Raw genomic sequence first — 25,595 nt, 5'->3', positions numbered from 1 at the left:
GTCATTCTCAAATTATATGACTGCGGTCAGGCTCAATTGCGTCAAACTTTTCATATATTTAGTATAATTTGACGGAGTTCAGACGCAGGCATAAATTTGGAGAATGACCGAAAATATTGCTAATATTCTTAGGTAGATAATATCTGGTCCGCGATTTAATGAAGACTATTTTGTATGTGAACTCAAACCTAACATAAAAAACATGCATCTAATATAAAAAAAAATACATAATGGAATAATTAACAAAAGATATGCTCTTTCGGTTTGTGACACGAATGTTTCTTTCTGTTAGATCTAAAACGAGTTCGGCGATGACGTTTTTTGTACAGCGGACTATAATAATGATATTGACAAAGTCCGTAATAAGAACTCCGTTGGCATTTTTTTTTTGCATACCGAAATAAGTTACGTTCACACTGACACTATAAATTTATATTTCAATTATGCAATGAATGGTGACTCAAATACACGGTGTACATTGAGGAAACCGAAAGATTTTAACAGTGTATTCCTGATCACATTTAGAGACTAAAATGTCATATGTTAATTAAAAAAAGAAAAACATCTTCTTATTGTAATTTACTGGAAAACGCGTTTATGATGTCGATGATGCCATTATAGGGCGTAGTCTAAATATCGTTATTGATTGATGTCAAAAAGTGACAAAAGTAACCTAACCTTTGCAAAAACTAGGTCTTACAAAAAAAAAACATTTTAAGTGCCAGTTTTACCATAACATTCTTTTCTTATAACTTAACTCAAATACATACAAAAATTTGAAAAAAGAAACACAAAAAAAATTTTTTTGCCGATATTGACTAAACTCAGAAAAATCCTTCTTTTGGCCTCAGAAGTGCGTGCTTCCAATTTTTCGGGTTCTGCATGTTACACTGTGTATATATCTATATATACTATTTTGAATTGGACTAAGCAGTATTTGAAGCAGTTTCAAACGTATCTACCTAGGTACTAGTACCTGCTTATTACCTTGGTAGAACCTTTACGTAGGTATATGGTAGATGTACCTAGGTAGTACTGTGACAATGCAATGTTATCGTATAATGAAGGTGGTCTGATAAACTGATATTTTATGACCAACCAGGAACTCTAATTATGCTAAATAATGAGGCTTTTGGCTCGTTAGAAGAGTTTTGATGTATAGTACGTTTCTATCTAAAGAAAAGTAGGTATCTAGATAAAAAAATAGAAAATACCGAAAAACACAATTTCAACAAAAAAGAATCAGTTAAGTTTCACATGCTTATTTTTGCAGTTAAGAGGGATGTATAGCACGTGACCGTCCAAGAAAATGCTTTTCCGCTTCTAAATGTTTTCGATTCTCCATGATTTTTAGGGTTCCGTAGCCAAATGGCAAAAAACGGAACCCTTATAGATTCGTTATGTCCGTCTGTCTGTCCGATTATGCCACAGCCACTTTTTTCCGAAACTATAAGAGCTATATACTGTTCAAACTTGGTAAGTAGATGTGTTCTATGAACATTTATTAAGATTTTCACACAAAAATAGAAAAAAAAAAACAATAAATTTTGGGGGTTCATAAAATTTCCAAATGTTTTGTAATAACATTTTAGATATCATCATATCGTTAGGATCGCAAAGCTATTCTTCCCTCTTAAGTGTCAATATGAAAAGGCCATTACTTTGGCAAATGAAACCGAATATTCTCTTACAATTGATTAAAAGTAACTATGACATAAGTCGTTTAATTGTCCGCTAACCGCCATTAATGTTCGGTGTACGGTTACGGAAGTTCTACAAAGAAATTGATATAATCGTTTTTGTTGATCGTGTTTTTTTTATTAAAATTGTTAAAGAAAGAAAAGGTTTATTTAATTAATAAATGATGTAACGGGTTAGGGACAAGTGTTGCTGGCCTTCACATTGGGCCTGTTTACACATTGATTAGTGTTTATTACGAGTTCTTACGTTTGAGTACTTGCTAATGGAAATCGGCTCGGACAAGAGAGAGAGAGAGAGAAAAATATGTCAATTTCTGAGTTCGAATTGGCCTCCACGTCTGGTTTGATACGACTGACAGGTCAATTCGAGTTTCAGTTATTCGCTCTGTTTCCGATACGATACTGATCTGTCAGTGTCAAAAGTGAAATTTATTCAACCAAAAACGTCACTTGAAACTAGTAGATAGAAATAGAAATAGGAATCAATAGTTTAAAGCGGTATCCGAATCTGCCGACAGCCGCACACAGTTCCACAGCCAGCCGCGCGCGGTTCTACAGAGAACGATCGCATTTTTATCACTTGTCACTATGCCTGTCACTTTCGCACTTCCATATTTGTTAGAACGTGACAAGTGGTAAAAATGCGACGTGCGTGCTACAGCCGCTGATCCGAGAATCGATATTTTTCAAGTTTTATTTGTAACATTTTTAAGCGAGCATGTCTAACTCTTGACATACATAAATTTTATGCATTGTAAGGCAGTAAGCAGCAAATAGACATTTATTCTAGCATTAAAAACTCTGCTCTTATTATTCTTTGATTTAATGACCCGTAAAGTTGACCCTACTGACATGAAATTACATATAATTATAGGTACACCTATGTCTACGAAACTATTTTATAGGCAAAGGGACAACGGATATTTTATAATGCGACCAGGCATTTCCTTTAGCAACAAGGTTTTGTTCAATATCAGAGCTTTGTTCAATTATATCGTTTTATATGAATAATGAATTATTAACTTGCGGTTAAAACGGAACGGTTGAATATAGGCCTATCTACCTAGAAGTCTTAAAAATATTAGCCGTTTCGTTATTTAGGTATAGTATTGCGGAACAAACGAGTTATGTTACAACAATGAAATGATATGTTTTTTTAAACGGTATTATAGATTTAATTGTAATAATTACTGAAACTGTACCTTCGGCCGAAACATGAATTTTCTGCCGAAACCGAAACTTTGATCGGACACTGCCGAAAATAAAAAAATAAACATAATTTATTTAAAAACACGTACTTATTGCATAAATGCATAGTTACATTCATATAACCAAATGCTTAAAAATAAGTGAAGTCCCTGTGTTTCTGGCGAGTTAGAAAGGTCCGGGGAATTATTGTGCGAAACCGAACCTACGGCAGAAACATGATTTTTATGCCGAAACCGTAACCAAAACTTCGGTCGGAAACTAGTAGAGTAAAATGTTGATTGAGGTCACGAGTTCATACCTTGGCAGTGACATAATGAACTCGAGGCGCTCGCTCTGAAGGTGACTGTGAAACCTGCACACAATTATTATGATGCATGTACTTATGAATATACCAAATCGTAGGCAGTGCTAATGCAATGTATATGCAAAATTTCAAATCAAATAAATAGTTACTTCTATTTTTTTGTAAGACGTCATAAATTTTTTTATAAAGTAACAAAGATATGGTAAGCCCAATGACTCACGCTAGACCGGGCCGGCGCCGGACCTGAGCTTCAGGAGCTTCGTTTTCTATGGAAAGCACCAGATGTCGGCCGCCTCGGTCTGGCCCCGGCCCGGTCTAGCGTTGAGTCATCCTGATTCAAAATTAAATGTTTATTGAAAAGATGTTACAGACAGTGTTAAAGTAACCCTACGTAATTGCAGTTAGATCCTAATAATTTACAATGGCATTATTTTTCTAAAGCTTTTATGGAGATATACAGTTGTGTAAGAACTGACAAAATATAGGGCGTTATGACAAAAGGGAAAAAAAGTGATCTGAGCTTGAATCAGAATATGTTGGAAAGGCCGTTTGTTCTCAGAAATAATGTAGAAAGCATTCTTGAGTAATTAACAGTTAGTACTTATTTACTCTAATGGAAAAGAAGGGAGGATAATATTGTTATATTTATCTTCTGTTTTGACACTGTTTTAAGGGTGTCATTATTTTTCATATACCTAATTGTCCGTTTTTAAGCATGCTCTTAAAATCCAAATGGTTGTGTCAAAAGATTTCTCTCGTTAGTATAGTACATAAGTACAGTGCCTACTTATCACGACCGACCTTTCGAACAACTTCAATGTCAAATTGGTTCAAATTATATTTTTTTAGAATATACCTTAACCACTATTACAGTACATATGGGGCTACTTTATAGCACTAGTGCGAGAAGTAGCATATTACGTTACTGTGTCGAACATTTAAAGGGCCATATGTACTGTAAAACGTTGTACGATACATGTGCGAATAGGTAATTCGCAACTCGTGTCGATTTAAAACACTCCCTTCGGTCGTGTTTTAATTTATCGCCACTCGTTTCGCATTTCCTATTTTTCGCACTTGTATCGTAATGTACTATTCTAACATTGAAAAACCTGCCATATTTCCATCTTATTTTTCTACGGAATATAAATAATCTAACCCAAGAAAACAGGTAAATAAAGTCCGTTAACGACTTGGCAAAACATGCAGAGCAGAAATGTTTTGATTGCACTCACCGGGGCATACAAACGCCAGTGAAAAGAAAATACGAGTAACCAACGAGCTACTAAACTAATACCACAGAGTAGACAATAGTCACGTATAAAGGTGTCCTGTCAAACAAATTAAAAGTTTGACAGCTCAAGGTCGCATCATACTCCTCACTGACGTAAAAACGTTCTCTTTCGGCATGCTATGGTTGTTAAATTTGCACGCGCCATTCGCGTCGCTCCGTCATATCATAGCGTCTATATTTAGGTGCGTAGACAAGATGCCATTCGTTCACGCTCCGTAGCGTAGTGTAGTTATCTCTCTCTATCACTCTTCCATATTAGTGCGACAGAGACAGTTGCATTTCGTTCGTTACGGAGCGTTAACGATTGCCATCTTGTCTTCGCACCCAGGTATCGCCCTCAGGCTAAGTCGTTATCAATTAGGTACTTTTACTTCTTGGTTTTTGAAGGTCGCAAATGTGTCAAATCTGGCTTTTAAAAATGCACATTCAACAACGTGTACTAAATTGCAGCTACATATACAGGTCGATCCACGAAAGCTGGCACGAATGACTGAATGGAAATATCTTTTCACGTCAGCAGCTCGAACAAGGGTAATTTGCTGCTTAAAAACAGTGAGCAAAATCGCATTCAAGTGACCTTTAGATTCGAATGTCATTTCAACGTGCAGGGCCTAATACAAGTTCGAAATATTTGGATTCTATTGTCTTTATCCCTTTCACGTCATTAGCAAAAAGAAAGAGACAAAAAAAAGTGCATTCGTAATTCAACGGTTTATAATAGACCCCCGAAATAAGTCAGACCGCATCATTCCAAAACACCCTACGAGTCTTCATTCGTAATAATTAATGAATGAAATAAAAGTTTAAAATTTAATGAAAACACCATATTTTACGTATTTTATTATACAACCAAAACAATGAACTTATACAAATTTACGCAATTGTTACGCAGTAAATAATTCTACTTAACTACTTTTAACGATCTCTACTATAGTTGACAAACAGTAGTATCCGCAATTCGGACCGGATCTTACAAAGTTTTTTTTTACAAAAAAAAAGTTGTCGATTGAACTGTCAATTGATGTTCGTTAATTAATTATTTTCGTATTATTTTATTGAAATTTCTTTCGTTTTGTTTTATTGCGGTAATTAAAGTTAATTGTTAGAATTCCTTCAGAAAACATGAGTGAAATAGTGATCCGTCCGTCTGGATTACATTTTTTCAAAATTAGTTTAGTATTAGTATCACGACAGTTTAAATTCGAAGATACATATGTATTGTTATATTTTACAGTTGTTTTTGAAAATCTATTACTTATGTTATGTGTGTACTCGTATTGTGGCAAGCGTATCTTCTTGAAACCAGTTTAGATCGTAGCTCCACGGCATCGCTGTAGGGGATGAATCGGGCGGGTGCACCCCTTGCACTGCGCTGAAAGAGTTTTACAGGGGGAAACAAACATTGCTGTGATACGACGCAAACTTTCTAGGTCAGCGCTTTGCTCTGACGGTTTTTAGATTAGACTGGTTGTTTCAATTAAAAAACGGATAGTATAAAATTAAAATAGGTGTTTACAACAGTCAACATCTTTGATAAATATTTGTATAGGAGTTGTCTTATCTGAAAACACTTATGGGCCATAAATTTTCTGACGTTAAGCGTAAATTTGACCAATTTTGACTGTTTAGAAGTCTTTAAAGCTTACGGGATCAAGCTATGTACCGAGTAGACCTCTAGGACTCATTCACAATTAGTTTACAAGTCAAAAAACATGCATATACTTAGACACCCATATATGTACTTAGCAACATTTACAAATACAACAGCCTGTACAGCAACACATACCTACCTGAGGGACACACGAAATAAAAAGCGATAGACAGGCAGATAACGAAATTTCGATATCTGTTTTTCGCGGTAGGCCCTGTAGGTAAAATTAGGTAAGTACTTTCATATTATTTTATGTTAGAAAAGCATCTATATACGTATACAGGCCATTGATCAAAACTTTTTGTGTATGCGCCCGCGACCCACTGTATGGTACCAAATACACTTCGCGGTATTTGCACAAATATGGCCTAGCCTCTAAATACACACAGCGTAAAATACTACAGTTAAGTGACCTATCACAATTACGTCTTTTTATAGAATATCGGCTGTGCGAGACTGTAAAGCATTAATAGGGGAGAAAAGATGCAATAAATTATATTTATAATCCTTTAGTGAAACCTCGATAAGTGAAAGCTCGGGCTATTATAGTTTTAATACTCGTAAGTTTACTTTTTTACCTACATATGAAGGTGCTCAGTAAGAGAGGTTGTACAACGCATCTGATTTCACTTATGGAAGTTATTATGGAGGTGCAAATGACCATTGATAGCACTTTCAACGAGATTAAATTTAATATATTTTTTAAATATTCTGGTCTACGAATTTTTAATGTACTTTTATGCAACTTTAGAAATTTATGTTAAAGTTTGCATTTAAACAATTCAATTATATGCGGAAGTATTTTAAAAATGTGAAACTATATATAATTTGTAAAGATATGTATCAAAATGAAAATCATTATTTCAAGCAACTAGTGGCCCATACATAGCACCGGGACCGGCCGCTCTGTTGTAATAATAGATGCTCCCTATTAACCAGGTTTCACCGCATTAATTATATTTCGCACCATACCGTCTTCCATAAGATCTCATGCACGGTTCTTACTACACTGGTCTACTGTAATTGCCATACGACAAATAAATAAATAAATTATATTTCATACTGAGAACATAGAGGCATTGTGGTCAGCATCCAATGGATCTTATGGCCAATTCACTTGAAGTACTTACTTAAGGTCGCATTAATTATCGTTGTATTTACTTGGTACTCTGTTTTTCCAGTATTTCAAACTGGAAAAACCAGGACTCGAACATCAATTAAGATCATTTTAAAGAAGATTAATTCCTACATTAACGACGTCATATAGTGAGTACTGAGTAGTAACGTCACAAACAGTAAAATGTAATTATTTTCTTCTTTACTGAGTGTAGGCAGAGGTGAATCATAAATATCGTGATTATGGAACATTACTTGGGTCTTCCCAAGCCCTGGGACTGCAGAGCCCATTAAATGTTAAGCTAGAGCAGTCTCCAAAGCAGCTAAACGTGTAATGCCAGAATTTAAGAAAACATCGACAGCCGGATTGAGGACGGCACAGCACTACGCAGTAGGTGTGAACAGTAAGCGCCACGGATCGCTGCGATAATGATCGAATTGCAAATTGCAACGCAAATATTGAAATCATCTTACTCGCATTGTCCCGGCTTTTGGCCACGGCTCATGAGAGCCTTAGGTCCGCTTAGCAACTAATCCCAAGAATTGGCGTAGGCCCTAGTTTTTAAGAAAGCGACTGCTAACTGATCTTCCATACCAGAAGGAAAACTAGGCCTTTTATTGGGATTAGTCCGGTTTCCTCACGATGTTTTCCTTCACCGTGAGGAAACCGGACTAATCCCAACCTAGTTTACCCTCTGGGTTGGAAGGTCAGATGGCAGTCGCTTTCGTAAAAACTAGTGCCTACGCCAAATCTTGGGATTAGTTGTCAAGCGGACCCCAGGCTCCCATGAGCCATGGCAATATGCCGGGACAACGCGAGGAAGAAGGGTTTTCCTTCACCGAAAAGCGACTGGTAAATATATATCGGATATAGTTCCGAATAAGTCATTGGTACGAGCCGGTGTTTGAATCCGCAACCTCCGGATTGGAAGTCGAACGCTCTTAAAGACATCATCCTTATACTGTGCTCTTTCGGCATACATTATCCCGAGATGTTAAGTCTGTATCTAAGGTATCGTAGTTTACTCTTGATGTCAAATCGAAAAGCAAAGGAACTGACAGAGTCAGGAAAATACACTAACAGGTTAATCCTAATATAGTACCTTTTCTTTATACCACGACGGTGGCAAACAAGCGTACGGCCCCCCTGATGGTAAGCAGTCACTGTAGCCTATGGACGCCTGCAACACCAGCGGTATTACATGCGCGTTGGTGACCCTTTAAAAATCTCTAAACTCCTTTTTTGAAGAAACTCATACTGTAGACCCTCCGGAAAACCTCGGCAGGTAGCTCATTCCCCAGCCGGAGCGTTCGCGGGAGGAAGTTCCTCTTAAACCGCACCTAATGCAATCCTGACAAATATTCATATTTTTTTTATATTTGGAGATGTATTTTATAATTGTTGATGATTTATTTTTACATGTCGACGTGTAAAAGTGCCCTTGTGGCCTATTTACTAAATAAATGTTTGACTTTTTTTTAAGGGACACCTTCAGTCTTTTTTTTGACGGATGTCTGCAGCTTTCACAACGATATTTGGTTTTTCATTAATTACCTTCATCGAAATATCGAAAGGTAAATATTCAATAAAATACGTTATATACGTCAAAATTCCATTACTTATTTAAACATCAAAAGGGAAACCAGAATAGATACAAATTACAATTGCATGTGGTAATCGGAAAAACCACCTAAAGAAATTACCTATTAATACTAATGGTTATTTAGGGACAGTGCTGGTTTTCCACTCTGCTGGTACACAAGCCAGACCGTCTCGTGATTTGGTCGATAAAACAATCTTCATTATGACTTCTCCCATTAGTTAATTAAATATACCAAATGACGTCGCACTTCTACTTATAAGTATTCTTATCTGTTATATGATATTGTGGGGAATTCAATAACGAGTAAGATTAATTTAAGATTAATTATTTTTGGTGAAGATATCAAATATCAAATATCAAACATTTATTCAGCAAATAGGCCACAGGGGCACTTTTACATGTCCATTTTTAAAACAATAAAATTAAAAAAAAAAACAATTACAAATATGGAATCGATGAAATAATAAATACTTTATTAGAGATATATACTGTCTCTAAATGTCAAATTACACAAAAAACTATGATAAAAAAAATAAAACCATAAAATACTAAAATTCTTTACAGATGTATAAGTCTCTAAGTGTCAGAGATAAATTATAAAAAAAAGATATTAAATTATCCTTAGAGATGTAGAGGGTCGCCAAGGCTTGAATTCTTATATAAATAATTAAAAGACAAAAAATAAAATAATTAAATAAGATTACATAAATAAGAGTAGGTACATAGTCTCGCCTTGTGTGGTAGGGCACAGCGCAGCGGATGTCATTCCAGAACAAGAGCGGAGCCCAAATGGGAAAGTACCTCCACCTTACAGAAAACCGCAGCCAAAACGCGCATGTAACTCCTCTGGAGTTGCAGGCGTACATAGGCTACGGAAACTACTTATCATAAGGCGGGCCGTATGCTTGTTTGCCACCGACGTAGTACATAAAAAAACATATACAAGTAGGTAATTCACTTATTATCAATTTTATTGGCAACATCTACATATATAATATTAGTTAAATTTATAAGCGCTGGCAGCCTAGCGGTAAGAGCGCGCGACTTTCAATCCAAGGTCGCGGGTTCAAACCCCGTCTCGTACCAATGACTTTTTCGGAAACTATGTACGAAATATTACATGATATTTACCAGTCAAGGAAAAAACATCGTGAGAAAACCGGACTAATCCCAATAATATGGCCTAGCTTCTTTACGTCATTTCTGCTAACAAATTGATTTGTTAGATGATAAAGCTAAGTCCCTACTTAAAATGTGGCCACTGAATAATTTCCTGAAGAGGTATTCGAATAAAAAAATAATAATAAATAAATAAATATTATAGGACATTATTACACAAATTGACTAAGTCCCACAGCAAGCTCAATAAGGCTTGTGTTGGGGGTACTTAGACAATGATATATATAATATATAAATATTTATAAATACTTACGAGTAAATACATAGAAAACACCCATGACTCAGGAACAAATATCCATGTTCATCACACGAATAAATGCCCTTACCAGGATTTGAACCCGGGACCATCGGCTTCGTAGGCAGGTAATTCAATAGCAGTGTCTTATAAAGGAGTAATCTTCTTCAATACAAGCTGAGACGTAGGTATTAGTGAGAAGCATTTATTAGCCAATTAAGAATCGACCGAAACCGACTCATAATCCAGCCACAAGCTGAACTATCCAGACCTGAATTATTGAGGCCTAGAGGATACCTAATACTCATGACTAAATATGTATCGTGTTACAGGTAATGTATCTCACCGCCTTAAGTAGATCTTTAAGATTTTTATTGTTATCACAATAACGCCCTAAATTATTATTAAATATTAGGGAACAATCTTACACATACAACACACATTCATAACTCAGGAACAAATATATTCGTGATATACCTACGAGTTGACAAACAAATAAATGCCCTTCCCATCGATGTGGTAAACAAATAAATAAATGCCAGGATTCGAATTCGTGGCCACCAGATTCGTAGGCATTAAGGTCCTGGGCTATAACCGCGAAAATCGAAGTTCGTCAATTGCGGGCATTTTTCTCAGGCAGAAAGATCCCCTCAATTTGCGAACTTCGGTTTTCGCGGTAGGCCCCCAGAGGGACTAGAACGAACCACGTTCGACGTGTTTCCTCTTTGTCGCAATTGTTAATACGTACGTAAGTGTGACGGGGAGGCAACACGTCGAACGTGGTTCGCGGTGGACCCTCTGCTTCGTCAAGAGCATTGGTTACTTAGCGGGCTTGCGTTTACTGATGTTCCGTTTACGTACTCTTCGGTTTAGAAAACTGCGTTGGGAACCGGACTAATACCAAACCATAGTTTCCCATCTGAGTTGGAGGATCAGAGGCCCTAGTGTAAATTTCTTCGATAGCGTAACGTGACGTACGCGTTTGCGTTAAGTCTCATTTTGTATGGGATTTAGAAACAGCGCGCCAAGCGGGACGTTTTGGAAACCCAAAATCCAATACAAAATGAGACTTAACGCAAACGCGTACGTCACGTTTCGCTATCGAATAAATTTACACTAGGGATACAGATTGCAGTTTTTTTATACTCGTACAGTGCACCTAACCTTTTTTTTAAAACTTTTTGGGATGCAACCTCGGAAAGCTCTAAGATAGGGCGGAGAATGTATTGAAAGAGCCTCAATAAATTCTTCATATCTTCATTCTGATTCCTTTTGAAACCTTTTGTATTATTGACCGAAGCGTTAGCGAAGGTCTTCGTTTTAACTCGGGCATTTTGCATTCGTATTTAAATAAACATTTGGCGACTATCTTACACAGGTCGACCTAGCCTTAGTATTTACCCAGTATAGCAGTTTTCACTCGTTTATACTAAAGTTAGTGGGTATAAACTATTTAGAGTGCTGAAAGGGGCATATAAATTTGAAATATAGGTGTAAGCCGCTACTGGATTAAGTACTCAAAATTCTAAGAAATATTTTTTCACTACATAAATGTAACTAATTGTCTCAAAAAAAATCAGAAACCACAAACGTATTGCACATCATTAAAATGGGTTTTGAACTATAATAATATATAATAATAATACTTTTGGAAAAAACCCGTTTCTAAAAACCGAAATAATGTTTATCCCTCTAACTTTCAAAACAAAGTTAAAAAAAAATTAAAAATATCGGGACATTAGCCGTAGAATAGAGTACTAAAAAATACTTTCAACGTGATTAGTTTTCTAAAAAAAAAACCCTTAATGAAAGGTCGTAAGTGCAGTGTAAACACGCACTATTGCGCGACATGCAGTTATCTAGAACAATGAGAGAACTTAAGTCCCATATCCCATACTGGAAACAAATACCTTCTTATTCAAAACAAAATTATTAACTATGCATTATCATAAATTGCCTCTCACTGATGATTACACTTTTTTTTTAATTAAACGTCCTATATGCTTTTCATTATGTAAAAATTGTTAATAAAATTTACACTCTTCAATAAAAAAAAAAAAACAATTTAGTTCTTAAATCTTACTTTTTAAATATTTTATTATCAATTGTTTTTACCCACTTGAATGAGTTAATACGGGTATTTATCGGGTGATTTGAGTAAATACTCAGTATTTACTCACCCCCACCGATCTCTAGGCTAGACCGATCGCATGTCCGGATGTTCTCATCTACAGGTCGCATTTCTTAACCGATTCTCGTAAAATGTTGTGGCCAGATTTTATGATTAAATATAATATTTTTGTCGATCCAGTTTTTTTTTTTTTCAAAATGCGGATTTTGGCATAAAGGACTTCCAACACCAATAGAGTCTATGGCGCTTAAAACCATTGTAAGTTCACTGTGATGACGACTCAACGAATGAAGTATTTTTCACTTTTACATTTTCAAAGTTTAACGTGAGGTCTACAATTCACAGAGCCACTAGTTATATAAGTTTGATTAAAAAAGAGTAGAGGGTAGGTATCCTACAAGGGAAAAACTACTAAGTGCCGACCTAAATATCAAATGCGCGGGATCGCGTTCAATCTACAGGAAACTGCAAAGTACAATACCATATAAAAGAAGCGCGCCTCGTTTCGCAACCATTCCAATTTCGAATCTCAGCGCGGTCCCACCGGTTCGCGGGAGACGCACCCGTTTGCGCGCGAAAAGTGACAGAACGTTTTGTTTTTAATTTTATACTTTTTAAATAGACAAAATGGCTGTTACTAGTGCCAGGAGCATTGTGAACTTGAAGAAGACCCACTTCGAACGTGAAAATGCTAAGATTGATAAATATACGGTAAGTCGGCTATGCAAAGTTATCATCTGCAAAGTATATAAATAATAGGTATTTAAAAAATATAGGTTTTTAAAAACAGCCTTATAAATATTTAATCGTGGATCATAATAACTACAATGAGAAAATAAATAAGATTGTAATAAGTCATTTTGAATGAAATAATATGAATTGTGGGTAGACCCACAGTATAAAAACTTTCTCGGACAAGAGTTACCAAACACAGCCTTATGTCAGTTACGGTTTATTTTATCCATTGTTCATATGAAATGTGTGAAGTAACATTAATACAATTTAATAGATACTCTTTTTATAATAATACTGTATTATTACACACAAAAGAATGTGTGGGACGTGTAGAATGGCATTATACATAAGTGATGTTTGAAATTTAACCAGTAATGACAAATACCAATATTGTAGTTTTATTGTTACTATCCCTTCAATGTGTTGTTTCACACTATACCTACGCTTTCGTATTATTTTTAAATTTCCCACTAACACCTACTATAAAAAAAATATCGTAAGTGCCACAAATTTTATATTGAAGCTAAAAAAATACCAGTTTGGCATGTTGACTCTAATTAGTACTTATCAATTATTCTCTGATAATTAATTTAAAAAATGCATAACAATTTCTACCTTTTTCCAATGTACTTACATATGGGTTAGGACAGGCCAGATGCAAACAAGTTTAATGACAGCCAATCGACGACTCAATGTCCAAGTCCTACTCTAATTAATTATTGCTATTTGCGATAAATAGAAATAGCAAAGTGGCGCTTGACACATTCAAGGTTATTTTGGCTGTTAAATTTAGACCCTAGCAGTTGAGGGGCTTAAGAGTTATTATTTTTGACTTCTGACCTAACAAAAAAAGAGGCAACATTCGACGAGAAATCGATTCTGTTCATTTAAAACAAACGAGTTGTCATTTAATCAGGGCCGGATTTAGGGGAGGGCAACCGGGGCTACTGCCCCGGGCCTCCACAAAAGAGGGGCCCCCACAATAGAGAATTCGGAAAATTTACCATTTTATTTGGAAAAAATTTGGGGCCAGGGGGCCTCCACTCCTTTATTGCCCGAGGCCTCCAGACCTCTAAATCCGGCATTGCATTTAATTTCAATTAGACAACTTGCCTATCAAGGGCTCGCGCACTATACTCGGGTAAAACATCTATGCTGGTAAATAGTTGTCTATTTACTCATATCTGTTCACTTCATTTCCGTCTATTGTAAGCATGTTTAAGGGAAATAGATGGCATTCGCAACATAATTGAGATTTAGCATTAATAAGTATGTATTTATCTATACCCAGAGAACAAGGTTTGCTTTGTTTGGGGCTAGGTCAATCTGTATAAGATTGACCCCCAATATTTATTTATTAAATTATATCTAAAGCAGAAAACAATTGGTTTCTCTTCATTTTTGATCACAACTTTTATTAACGACCGTGCCAAAAAAGTGTGCGGTCTGTCTGATGTTAAGCAGCTACTACAGCCTATGGGCGCTTGCAACTGTAATTAAATAGACATTTAAAAGTGTTAAAGGGTGGTTAAAAAATACGTTGACATTTTTTTTACTGTGGCATATTTTAAAGTAAGCTAAAGGTATTTAAAATAGAATATATTTTGTTTTAGTTAAATGATTATAGTTCTAATTTTTGATTTGATTAATGAACAAAAAGATTAAAATTATTCCTAAAAAGTTCTGTTAACGTATTTTGGGCCAGCCTGTATTGTTTTGTTTATAAAGATGTACCCATTCTACAGGCTTCGTAGGTACTGTTTACTTCATTTTAATTAGATCAAGAACAATTTAATTATTTTAAGAATAAGCTGTAATTATATAAAAAAAGTATCGTGTCAATTTCAGAGCCATTTACTATCATAAACTACGAAGCCCAATAATTAGTAATAAGTAATCTTGACCCAATTAATAGGAGATATAATAATATTGCTGTTAATGACAGGACGAATTTTATAAAGCGAGTACTTAAGAAATTGTTCTATGTATTTCGAGGCAATGAGAAAGAGAAGATTAATTTTAATGTAGATTTTTGGATATATGAGATGAAATTAAAAAAAAAATTACCAAAGTAAAATATTTTAACCCTTTGAAATTGTTCTATGTATTTCGAGGCAATGAGAAAGAGAAGATTAATTTTAATGTAGATTTTTGGATATATGAGATGAAATTAAAAAAAAAAATTACCAAAGTAAAATATTTTAACCCTTTTGATAAAATATCGTTTATATTGGTACAGACTTTTTGCTAGGCTTCATTTGTGTGGATACCCTTGCGCCGTCCCACCTCCCAGGGACCTCGACCAAGGCCGGAACGGCCACCGAAGCAGCCGAGCGCCTCAAACGGCGCAAATATGCATCCATTGATTCCGGTTGTATGTTTGAGCCGTTTGGGGTGGAGACCCTCGGACCCTGGGGACCCGGAGCCCATTGTATTTTCAGAGAGCTGGCGAAGCGTCTCATTGATGCTACGGGTGACCAGAGGGCTGGTTCTTTCCTTGCCCAGCGAATTGGCATCGCCATACAGCGCGGTAATGCCACCAGCCTTCTGGGCACCCTACCATCGGGCGACGAGCTAGCCCCCATTTTTTATTTGTAAATATATGTATTTAGATATGTTTCTTTACTTTAGTTATATTCTTTTTTGTATTTTTTAGCCTGAAAAATAAATCATAAGTAATGTACCTATTGATGTCAATAAGAGTTAAATCTTATTTCATTCTTATTTCATTTTTTATAGCTCGTGATCGTCGTAAATATGTTCCATTCGCCATGATTTTTTTGTATGTTATAGACACAATGAACAACTAGGTTTATAGATTTTCCTTTTTTTTCTAAATTTGCAAAACAATTTTTTTTAAGCTAGAATATATTACGCTGATGCGATCGACATCAAAATCAAAGTGATTTGTCAAGATTTTGTGGAACACGTTTTCTCCCAAAATAGAATTTCATTCAAAAAGTACCGTTATTTCGTTAGATTCAAATAGCTATTCGTCCCTCTTAACTGCAAACGTAAGATAAGCTAAGGTGCCTACTATAACGCAAAAATCTGTAGGTCTGATCTGTACTACCTATTAGAACCTGCATTACAACTATGCGGAACCATTTGTTGCTAAGAGTTGATAATTAGCACAGTTCCCAGCTAAAGAATCAACAGTAAACACCGTAGTTGCTCGGCTTTGAACCTGATGAATCATTGGCCAATTTAACGCTTTTAGGCTACGGAAACCAATCAAAATGAACCTAATGACCAATGATTATCCAATAAGAAAAAAAACCAGATCACCTAATAATTGAAGGTTTACGTAGGTCGAGTTGCATTAAGTATGTAGATGCAATCCGAACTACATAAACCTTTTAAATTTGGACAGTAGCAAAATCAGTAGGTAAATTTCTCATAAAGCCGCTCAGGTAGCATACAATTGGTCACAATCCGTCTGCATGCTTATTAAATGGGCCATACAAGCATCTTCTATAATCGCATGCGATTCATTGCCGATTATTACTGAGGTGCGACTAATTCAGTAAATCAAATACAGCAATGTATCAAAAATCGTATGCGATATTACTCGTAGAATGGTTTGGACACCCCTTAAGAGAGTTAAATTTGAACAAACGTAACTTAACGATACGAGTATGTTACGATGACCGATGAGACAATAGGAATCGGTCCATAAATTGTTTTTTTTTTTTGAAATTCGTAAAATTTCGTGACATTTCGACGGCAACAAAATTACGAGTAGTCATTAAGACTCCAAGTAGAGCCATTGGAAATATGTTGCTTCTTTCCCAGGCTGATAGTTTAAACGACAAAATTTGTTGTAAGTTTTGATCACAGCACAGAGTTTGTGAATGTCTTCTTCGTCTTGCTTACCTAAATTATGGTCCAAAAAATATAGAATAAATAAATACAGAAATTAATTTTACATTAAACGTTTCACATACTGTCACTGCTACTCTAAAGCCGCTCGAATAAAATCGCTTTCTAGCGATAAGACGACGTATTATCTACCGCTATGCAATTAACACTTGAGTTTTGTTTTGAATTTCATTTCATTTGCAATACTCGTAAATAGCATTTTATAAAAATAATTACATTTAATGGGAAACATACAGCATATAATAAAACAAAATGGTAAAAACTAATCTAAATTAAAATATATCTAAATAAGGCCCCCGCGGCATTGTGCCAAAGATGCTGGCAGCATTCCCTCGCTGAATGGCAATACTTATGCGCTGCGAGAGAAAGCTGCCAGCTCTCTGGTCACCGGTAGAGTCTATGAGCCTTTTACTCATTTCCTTAAATAGTATCTTGGCGCTTGGACCCCACGGCCCTAGTGTCTCGACTCCAAACGCCACAAAGTGGTATTGGGGGCCGAGACTTCGATATTTGGAAACCTTTTTGGTTTCAGCCGCCTCGGCAGCTGCCCCAGCCTTGGCCGAAGTTCTTGGTAGATGGGACGGTGCCAGTGTATCGACGCATGTGGCGTCCCAGACTAGCACTCGACCCATCTTCCATGGGACCAGGGTCATACCGTCCGGTCTCTTGCCATCGTCCCTCGAAACGCCGTTTGGTTCAAGGATTGCCGGCGCGTTGACGGTAGCAAGAGATCGGCGGATGATATCGTTTAGGGCAGCGACAACAAAGGCCGCGGTGTCCAAGCACGTCGACGGTTGCGCCGCAGGGGCATCTGTGGGGGGCGCAGACCTTTACTCCTAATCTAAGGCTTGCGGCTAAACGGAGGGTATCCGGCTCTAGATATGTACCGGTGGGGAGGGAGGGGTAGGCATGCAGCCACTGGCCGGATTCAAGTTCTGCAGCTGCGAGGAGCCGCGCGCGTGTAGGACCAACTGAGCTGGAAAGTAGTTTATTATTAATTTTATTGTAAATATTGATAATACGCGAATTAAAATAATTTAACAGCAAATAAATACAGGTAACTAATTATTAATTGTAGCTACAATGGTACAACAAACGCTACTTAAAGTATTTAAACTAGAATTAACCAGATATACGATAGTAAATAGGACAAGGGTTCTTATCGCAATGTTTATGTTGAGAGATGCGACATTTCGAAACAGGGTTATTAGAACTTATTGAACTTTAATAAATAATAAAGACAAACTTTCTGTTAGCCTGCCTGTCAGTTATTCGCAAAAGCTGACAATTGCAAACAACTGTCAGGCCGATATCGTTCGGCGAACTGGTAATCAGTGGGCTTCTTCAAACACAGTTTACAGGGCATATACAGAACACTGTTCATCTACATTAATAATAAATAATAATAAATATTATAGGACATTATTACACAAATTGACTAAGTCCCACAGTAAGCTCGATAAGGCTTGTATTGAGGGTACTTAGACAACGATATATATAATATATATAAATGGTTGTAAAACTGTTCTGTCAAAATGTTCTTGTAAAAATGCATTCTGTCACGGACGCGGAGGATATAGCTCTTTGTCATAATTCATAGGTTAGCGTCGGCGACGTCTGAGGTTTATAATTGTTTAGGTTTAGGCTCTATATCACGTTTAGTGTCATTTTCAACTAAATCAAAGACGTAGATTTCACCTAAATCGGTTCAGCAGTTATTAATTCGCCATTAAAACTTCCACCTCCCTTTTCACCTTTAAGGGGATAATTTTTGGGATGAAAACTAGCTTATGTTCTATCCCGGGACTTCAAACTATCTCTATACCAAATTTCATCTAAATCGGTTCAGCGGTTACTGATGCCCGATATAAACTTCCACCTCCATTTCAACACCTTTAAGGATGGTTTTTGGGATAAAAACTATCCTATCTTCTTTCCCGAGACTCGAGCTATCTCTGTACCACATTTTAACCAAATTGGTTCAGCGGTTTATGTATGAAGAGGAATATATGTATATTTAATTTTTTATGTTTTTGCTTCAGAATCTTGTTTCAATTCAATCGATTTATACGAAAACGATACCAAATTTGTCCTAATTGGTATCTTAAATGATATATGTATAGATATCAAGATAAAGCTAAAATTCTACATCAAAAATCTTTGTGGCTCCACTTCTTAAATCCATCCTAGTTATGTCAAATAGGTATGATAAGCTTTACGTAGCAGCATTCTACAATAGTGTTCCGGTTGCAAAATCGTGACGCAGATACTTGGAATTTTGATACACTGTTTGTGTAGCTACTTAGTTCCTGAAACGTGATAAAGGTGTATTAATAGGCGAGACAAAAATGAAACCGTAACAGTTTTTTGTTCTTATCATCGGAAATCAATAAAAACATATTATAATAAAGCTATACCTGATAAATATTTATATACAAATAAATTGTACTTATTGTTTTTTTATTGCCTACAAATGTACGTAATTATCCACTGATGTTGTTTAACGGCAGATTAACTTATGGGGGATACCATGAACCCTGTTGGATTCTCTTTTTTGCCCTTTATATAAGGCCACGTGTAGGGCTGCCGATCATTAGTAAAATGTCAATAGTTGAACTTATATGTCTGAATAAAAGGCATGTTAGTTTATAATTCTAGTCATATTAAGGTAAAGTGTGTAAGAAAATGCATTTTAATAACCTGGCCGCGTAGCCAACGTTACAATCGTTAACGCTCCGTAGCGTAGCGTAGTCATCTCTCTCTATCACTCTTCCATACTAGTGCGACAGTGACAGTTGCGTTTCGTTCGCCACGGAGCGTGAACGATAGGCACGTTGGCTACGCGGGCTGACGAGTTACGAGCGCAAGCAATGGCACGCAATCTGTATTCTTAAATTTTGTACTCGGGCCTAAGGTTTGCAGTCCAAAACTGACCGCGAGATGCGGCTTCAACCGCCCCTCGGAACCTACTACCCTGCTGTCATGGCCTCTATTTACCCTACGGTAAATACAGCTCGATTAAACTTTAATATAACATTATTCAGATCAAAATAATTTTGATAACAAGAGTCACATAGACCGGTGGCCGACGGCCTGACCCATTTTGATATTCACCGGCTATTGGTCTCATATCTGGTAGAAAATAAAACTATATATACTGACGTGAGTTTACAGTGTATCATGTCATTCGAGACGTTGATAATGTAAGCGATATTATTGTAAGTAGATGCTGTGACATTTATCGCCCTGCAATGGTTTAGTGCGCATTACAAGTTGCATGAACGGCGCTAATGTCTTTATAAGAATCATAACTACTTTTGCGTAGGATATATAATTTAAATGATGTGTAAATTAGATTACGTTATACAGACACATGGCGCGCAATTGTTGTATAAAAGTCATATGTACTCGTACTTATGTTTTATCGTTTTTTCCGCACTTTCAAAATCAAATTACTTTCACACGCAGATACTCATATCTGTAGATTCTGTGTGGCTACAATTAATTTACTGACATTGACATTTTAAAGAAAATATCTTTAACTCACCTGAATTTGCAATATATCAAATGTGCATATTTTAAAACTTTCCACGCAAATGACGACCAAAATAACGACCATTCTGGCCTAGTGGGTAATGGCCTAGTGGGATGGTTCTGGGTTCAAATCCCGGTAAGGACATTTCTTATTCATATTTAAGTTCATGATTCATACATTCGTTGGGTGTTTTCTATGTATTTAAGTATTAATATAGGTTTTATATATATATCGTTGTCTGAGTACCCAACAACACGAGACTTTTTGAGCTTATTGAGGGGCTTAGTCAATTTATGTAATAATATCCTATAATATTTAGTTATTAAAAAAATACAAACATAGACGGTCAGAATATATTAATAAACATTATTTCCTTAAAATTCATTCTTTTAATCCGTAAATCATAACAAGTATTTCTGACACCTACATTAGACGTATTCACTGATAGCGTAAAATACATTTTGACGACGGTAGATATTTGTTTCCTACTCGAACAATTATTTATTTCAATCGTTGCGAATGCTCGTCAACATAGGATATTGAATGGTAAGTGACGTTCGGCTTCAACACAGTAACTGTTGACACATGTTAACTGCACGATTCTTTTCATTTCTTGGACAGGCTCATTTGCTTCATGTATTGTTTAAATATTCTTGTAATGCCCATGCCTGATGCCGTTTGAATATTGATTTTGAAGTAGTAATAATGTTGCAGAGGACAAATAAATATAGTAGAAGTGATGATTTCACCGAATTATTACGTTGATGGTTATACTGTTCTAATTTTATAAATTATAAAAGACCATTATTATACTCACAAATCGAAACCCATAAGGTACACCGTTGGTCGGTATAGAATGTACCTGTTCAATATATATATATCTTAAACTAAAATCTAATTTTCGTTTAATTTTAAAACGAAATGCTTAAATTACATGAAACTTGACTTGTACATTTACGTAGCTCATATCTGGTACCTACTACAGTTTTCATTGTTAAATATTCGTTGTTAGTTTTCGTTTTCTTTGTATAATAGGTTTTTTGTAAATAATGTCAAACGATCTTGATTTTCCTGGGGATCAAATGTCTATATAGGACTCATGACATTTAAGCAACACAAAAGGTCAGAAATGAGAGCTAAAGTCTGACGCTCGCACTCGACGACTGAAACGCCCCTAACAAAATGATAAGGTGATGTGACGTCACATCATATAAGTCTGTCCTAAATGTATGGAAGATCAAGGAAATTGCCATTTTGATCCTGAAATATTGCGTTTATGTGTATAGTTGTAATACAATTTATTTTTCAATAAAATGTAACGAATCGAATGGTACCATTTTCTTTTCTATTTTTGAAAGACAAAAAAGAATATTTTTTTGAGACTTCGGAGCCTTGTATTTTTATTATAATCTCAATAAAAAAATTTAAATTCCACTTTTTTACAATGGATGGCTCATTTTCTATCCATTTAACTAAATTTTGTTATAATATTCAACATGTGTCAAGTACCCAATTGTTATACAAAGAAAACGAAAAGTAACAAGTACCAGACGTAGATATAATTATGTTGCTGGAATATTCATGACAAATTCCATGTTATTTCAGTGTCGTTTTAGAATTAGAGAGAGAGAGGATACACCAAGGCAGCGCGAAATCGTCTTTTCATACAAACGTAGTCCTCATTTTCCTCTCTGCATATTAACATTATTAAAAATATTTTGACACAGTTTGTTGTATATCAACCACAGCTATGCCCCTATGTTTGATTTTTTCGAATCTTTAACTATTATAAGAGTTAGGAACATTTAAAAATTTAAATGAAATCTGTTTTTCGCTCCAAATTTTTACGCAAATAAAAAAATTTAAAAAGGGACACAAAGGGGCAAAAAAAATTTCCATAATGTCAATATCTACAGAGGAAAATGGGGACTACATTTGTATGGAGAAGCGGCCGAAATGTATCCTCTTAAGGCCTTATTTTTCTTGTGTTGTCAATCATCCATTCGTCTCAAAAATGCAATTTTTACAAGGACATCAAGGCCATGCCGTGACGAACTTCGAGATAGAGCTTACAGATCTGGTCCAGTCATGACTTCCTTAGATTTATCTCTTTCCTGAGACCTTCATCTGCAGTCTAGATCACGAGAATAAAAGTGAAGTTTCTTGTAGTTTAAGTATTTGTGATATGCAGTGCGATGATGTGAAAAAAAAGACCAAAGTCTAGGTATATAAATAGGGAAGGAAACAGTAAAATGGTATCATTATTATGCGCTATTACATAAATTGATATTCACTATTCTAAATATAACTATCGAATAGTTTCTTTAGTGCTTGTTAGATAGAGATATCCTTAGTAGGTTGTGTTGTGTGAAATTTTGGGTAAAGAGCTTTTTTCTCTGTTTATTCCATAAAACGAAAGTGTAATAAGAGCTTTACGACAGTTGCTCATTCAGTAACAAAATGTGGGAGACTGAGCTTTGCTCGGAAAACTTATACTCAATATTGATATTTTGCCCCCGAAAACCTCCGTATAGCAAATGTCATCGAATTCGTTAGAGCCGTTTCCGAAATCCCCGAGATATATTATATATATTCGAAGCGAGCAATTCTTGTATATATAATTTCTAATATTGCTCGCTTAAAGGTATATATTTACTTGTCTTAAGTCACATAGAAGATAATATAAAACAGCCTAATTCCTCACCTCTATAACTTTTTGGATTGAAGATGGCAACTAGTGGGACAATATCTATTACGAGTAGTATTTGGAATAATACTATTTACAAGTACTAAAGTCGATAGAGATCAAAACGCTTTTGATGGCTTATAAATTAGGTAAATTAAATAATCATTTAATTCAGGCATGACCCATATAAGTGTTCGTAACAAAATTGACTGGGTCAAAATTATATTCGTTGTCTTGTTTTTTGGCCCCAAAAATGTGACGGAATGTTGCTTTTTGTATGAAACAAATTTTTTTTTTTTTTTCATGTATCTAAATAATTATCTACAGCTAGAAAGAAATCTATTGCATTCTCTCGTCTCGACTTTTTTATTTATTTAATAGAAGACATAAATACAACCGCGAGTGGTCAAAAACAAGACAATGAAATTTTTTTTTACTAAAATACTAATGTAATTACAAGTACAATTTTCATAACTAAATATTTAGCCTAAATCATGTTTTCCAATTATCGATTCACACTTACGGCCCGATTCGAAGATCATACATTTAAGATCTTGGAAAGATCTTTAAAAGATCGATAACTAAACGACATGTCAAAATTGACGTTTGTTTAGATTCCGCTGTGATCCCAGTAAGATCTATCTACGATATTTCTGACGTCAAAGTGACATTGGTTGCCCGAATCGAACTGCTTCTGTCAATTATACGACATACAAACGAGAACTTATCTAAACCAGAAATTATCGTTATCGTATCTCATGCTTCGAATCGGCCTGTCAGTCAAAATTATCGATCGAATATATATAGATATACGAGAATGAACATTACTTATTCGACGTCGTAGCGGCTACGAATCTATTTGATTTCTACTAGTTAACAAGATGCAGCGGCTAAGTAACTAACCGTCTCAGTTTACAAACGACTGCACAGTGTCGTATCGTAAACCACAGGCCGATTCTGATTTATCATTTCATTATAGTCTTGTTATGACACGACCTTGACACGACTCACATTAAATCTCACGCATGCCAACAAGCGCGAGCGAGATGTCACACACAACATTTAAAACTTTCGCGTTTTGAACACATTTTAAAACATTTAAAACAGAGTCTATCGCGAATTATGTGAGATTCGCGGAGATTATGTGTATGGGTCAGGAGGTTTCTAGCAGACAGAAGCATAAAGGTCGTAGTTGACGGTAAATGCTCAGACTCCATGTCTGTGAATGCTGGTGTCCCCCAAGGCTGTGTGCTATCACCCACCCTATTCCTTCTTCATATCAATGACATGCTGCAAATCAGCGGCATTCATTGCTATGCTGATGATAGTACGGGTGATGCGTCTTACACCGGCCGCACCAATATCTCTCGGGAAAACGTCATAGAGAGCCGGAACAAACTTGTGTCTGAAATTGAGACTTCCCTAAACGAAGTCTCTGAATGGGGTCGACTTAACTTAGTCCGTTTCAACCCTACCAAGACACAAGTTTGCGCGTTTACCGCAAAAAAGTTAAGAGTTTGTCGTATCACCTCGTTTTGAGAGCACTCCCCTGACTGCCACACCCGGTATCGGAATCCTTGGCGTCGACATCTCGAGTGAAGTCCAGTTCCGCGGCCATCTAGAGGGTAAGGCTAAATTAGCCTCAAAAAAGCTCGGTGTGCTCAACAGATCGAGACAGTATTTCACACCGGCCCAACGCCTACGGCTTTATAAGGCGCAGGTGCGCCCGCACATGGAATACTGTTCTCATCTATGGGCAGGGGCACCCCAGTACCAGCTTCTCCCTCTGGACCGCATCCAACGAAGAGCAACTCGAATTGTCGACTGCCAGTAGTGCCAGTGTATTTCGGATCGGCTTGACTCCTTGGCGCTGCGTAGAGATGTGGCCTCGCTCTGCATTTTCTATCGCATGTACAACGGGGAGTGCTCCGAGGAATTGTTCGGATTAATCCCTGCCGCTTCTTTTCGCCATCGCCCTACGCGACAACATTTCCATCCTCACCACTTAGATGGTTGGCAGTCCTCAACTGTGCGTTTTTCCAGGAACTTTCTGCCTCGCACAGCTAAACTGTGGAATGAACTGTCGCCTGCGGTATTTCCGGACCGATACGACCTTCAAACCTTCAAGAAAAGAGCGTACTCCCATCTCAAAGGCCGGCAACGCACTTACAACCCCTCTGGTGTTGCAGGTGTCCATGGGCGGCGGTAATCGCTTACCATCAGGTGATCCGTCTGCTCGTTTGCCTCCTCTACCATAAAAAAAAAAGAATTTATTTTGTTACCTTTATTTCCGACGTTTCGACGCAGGTTTCACTGATGTCTAATGATTCAACT

General features: G+C 36.3%; 1 protein-coding gene across 2 annotated transcripts in view; it reads left to right on the top strand.

Moving 5' to 3' along the window:
* The window catches only part of LOC133525968 (arylalkylamine N-acetyltransferase 1), a 60,345-nt gene that overhangs the window by 14,092 nt on the left and 20,658 nt on the right, over nucleotides 1-25,595 (top strand). Inside the window, exon 1 of one of the 2 annotated variants that reach the window (XM_061862419.1) lies at nucleotides 12,929-13,134. The exons of the other annotated variant lie outside the window; for it this stretch is intronic. Coding sequence (XP_061718403.1) covers nucleotides 13,051-13,134 — 84 coding nt within the window. The 5' untranslated portion in view covers nucleotides 12,929-13,050. Of the gene's footprint in view, nucleotides 1-12,928; nucleotides 13,135-25,595 lie in introns of those variants that run through there. 2 annotated transcript variants of the gene reach the window in all.

Source organism: Cydia pomonella, chromosome 15 (assembly GCF_033807575.1).
Source record: "Cydia pomonella isolate Wapato2018A chromosome 15, ilCydPomo1, whole genome shotgun sequence".
In the NCBI taxonomy this organism is placed as follows: Eukaryota; Metazoa; Arthropoda; class Insecta; order Lepidoptera; family Tortricidae; genus Cydia; species Cydia pomonella.
The sequence above is the reverse complement of the archived record's forward strand: the minus strand, read 5'-3'. Positions and strand labels throughout refer to the sequence as shown.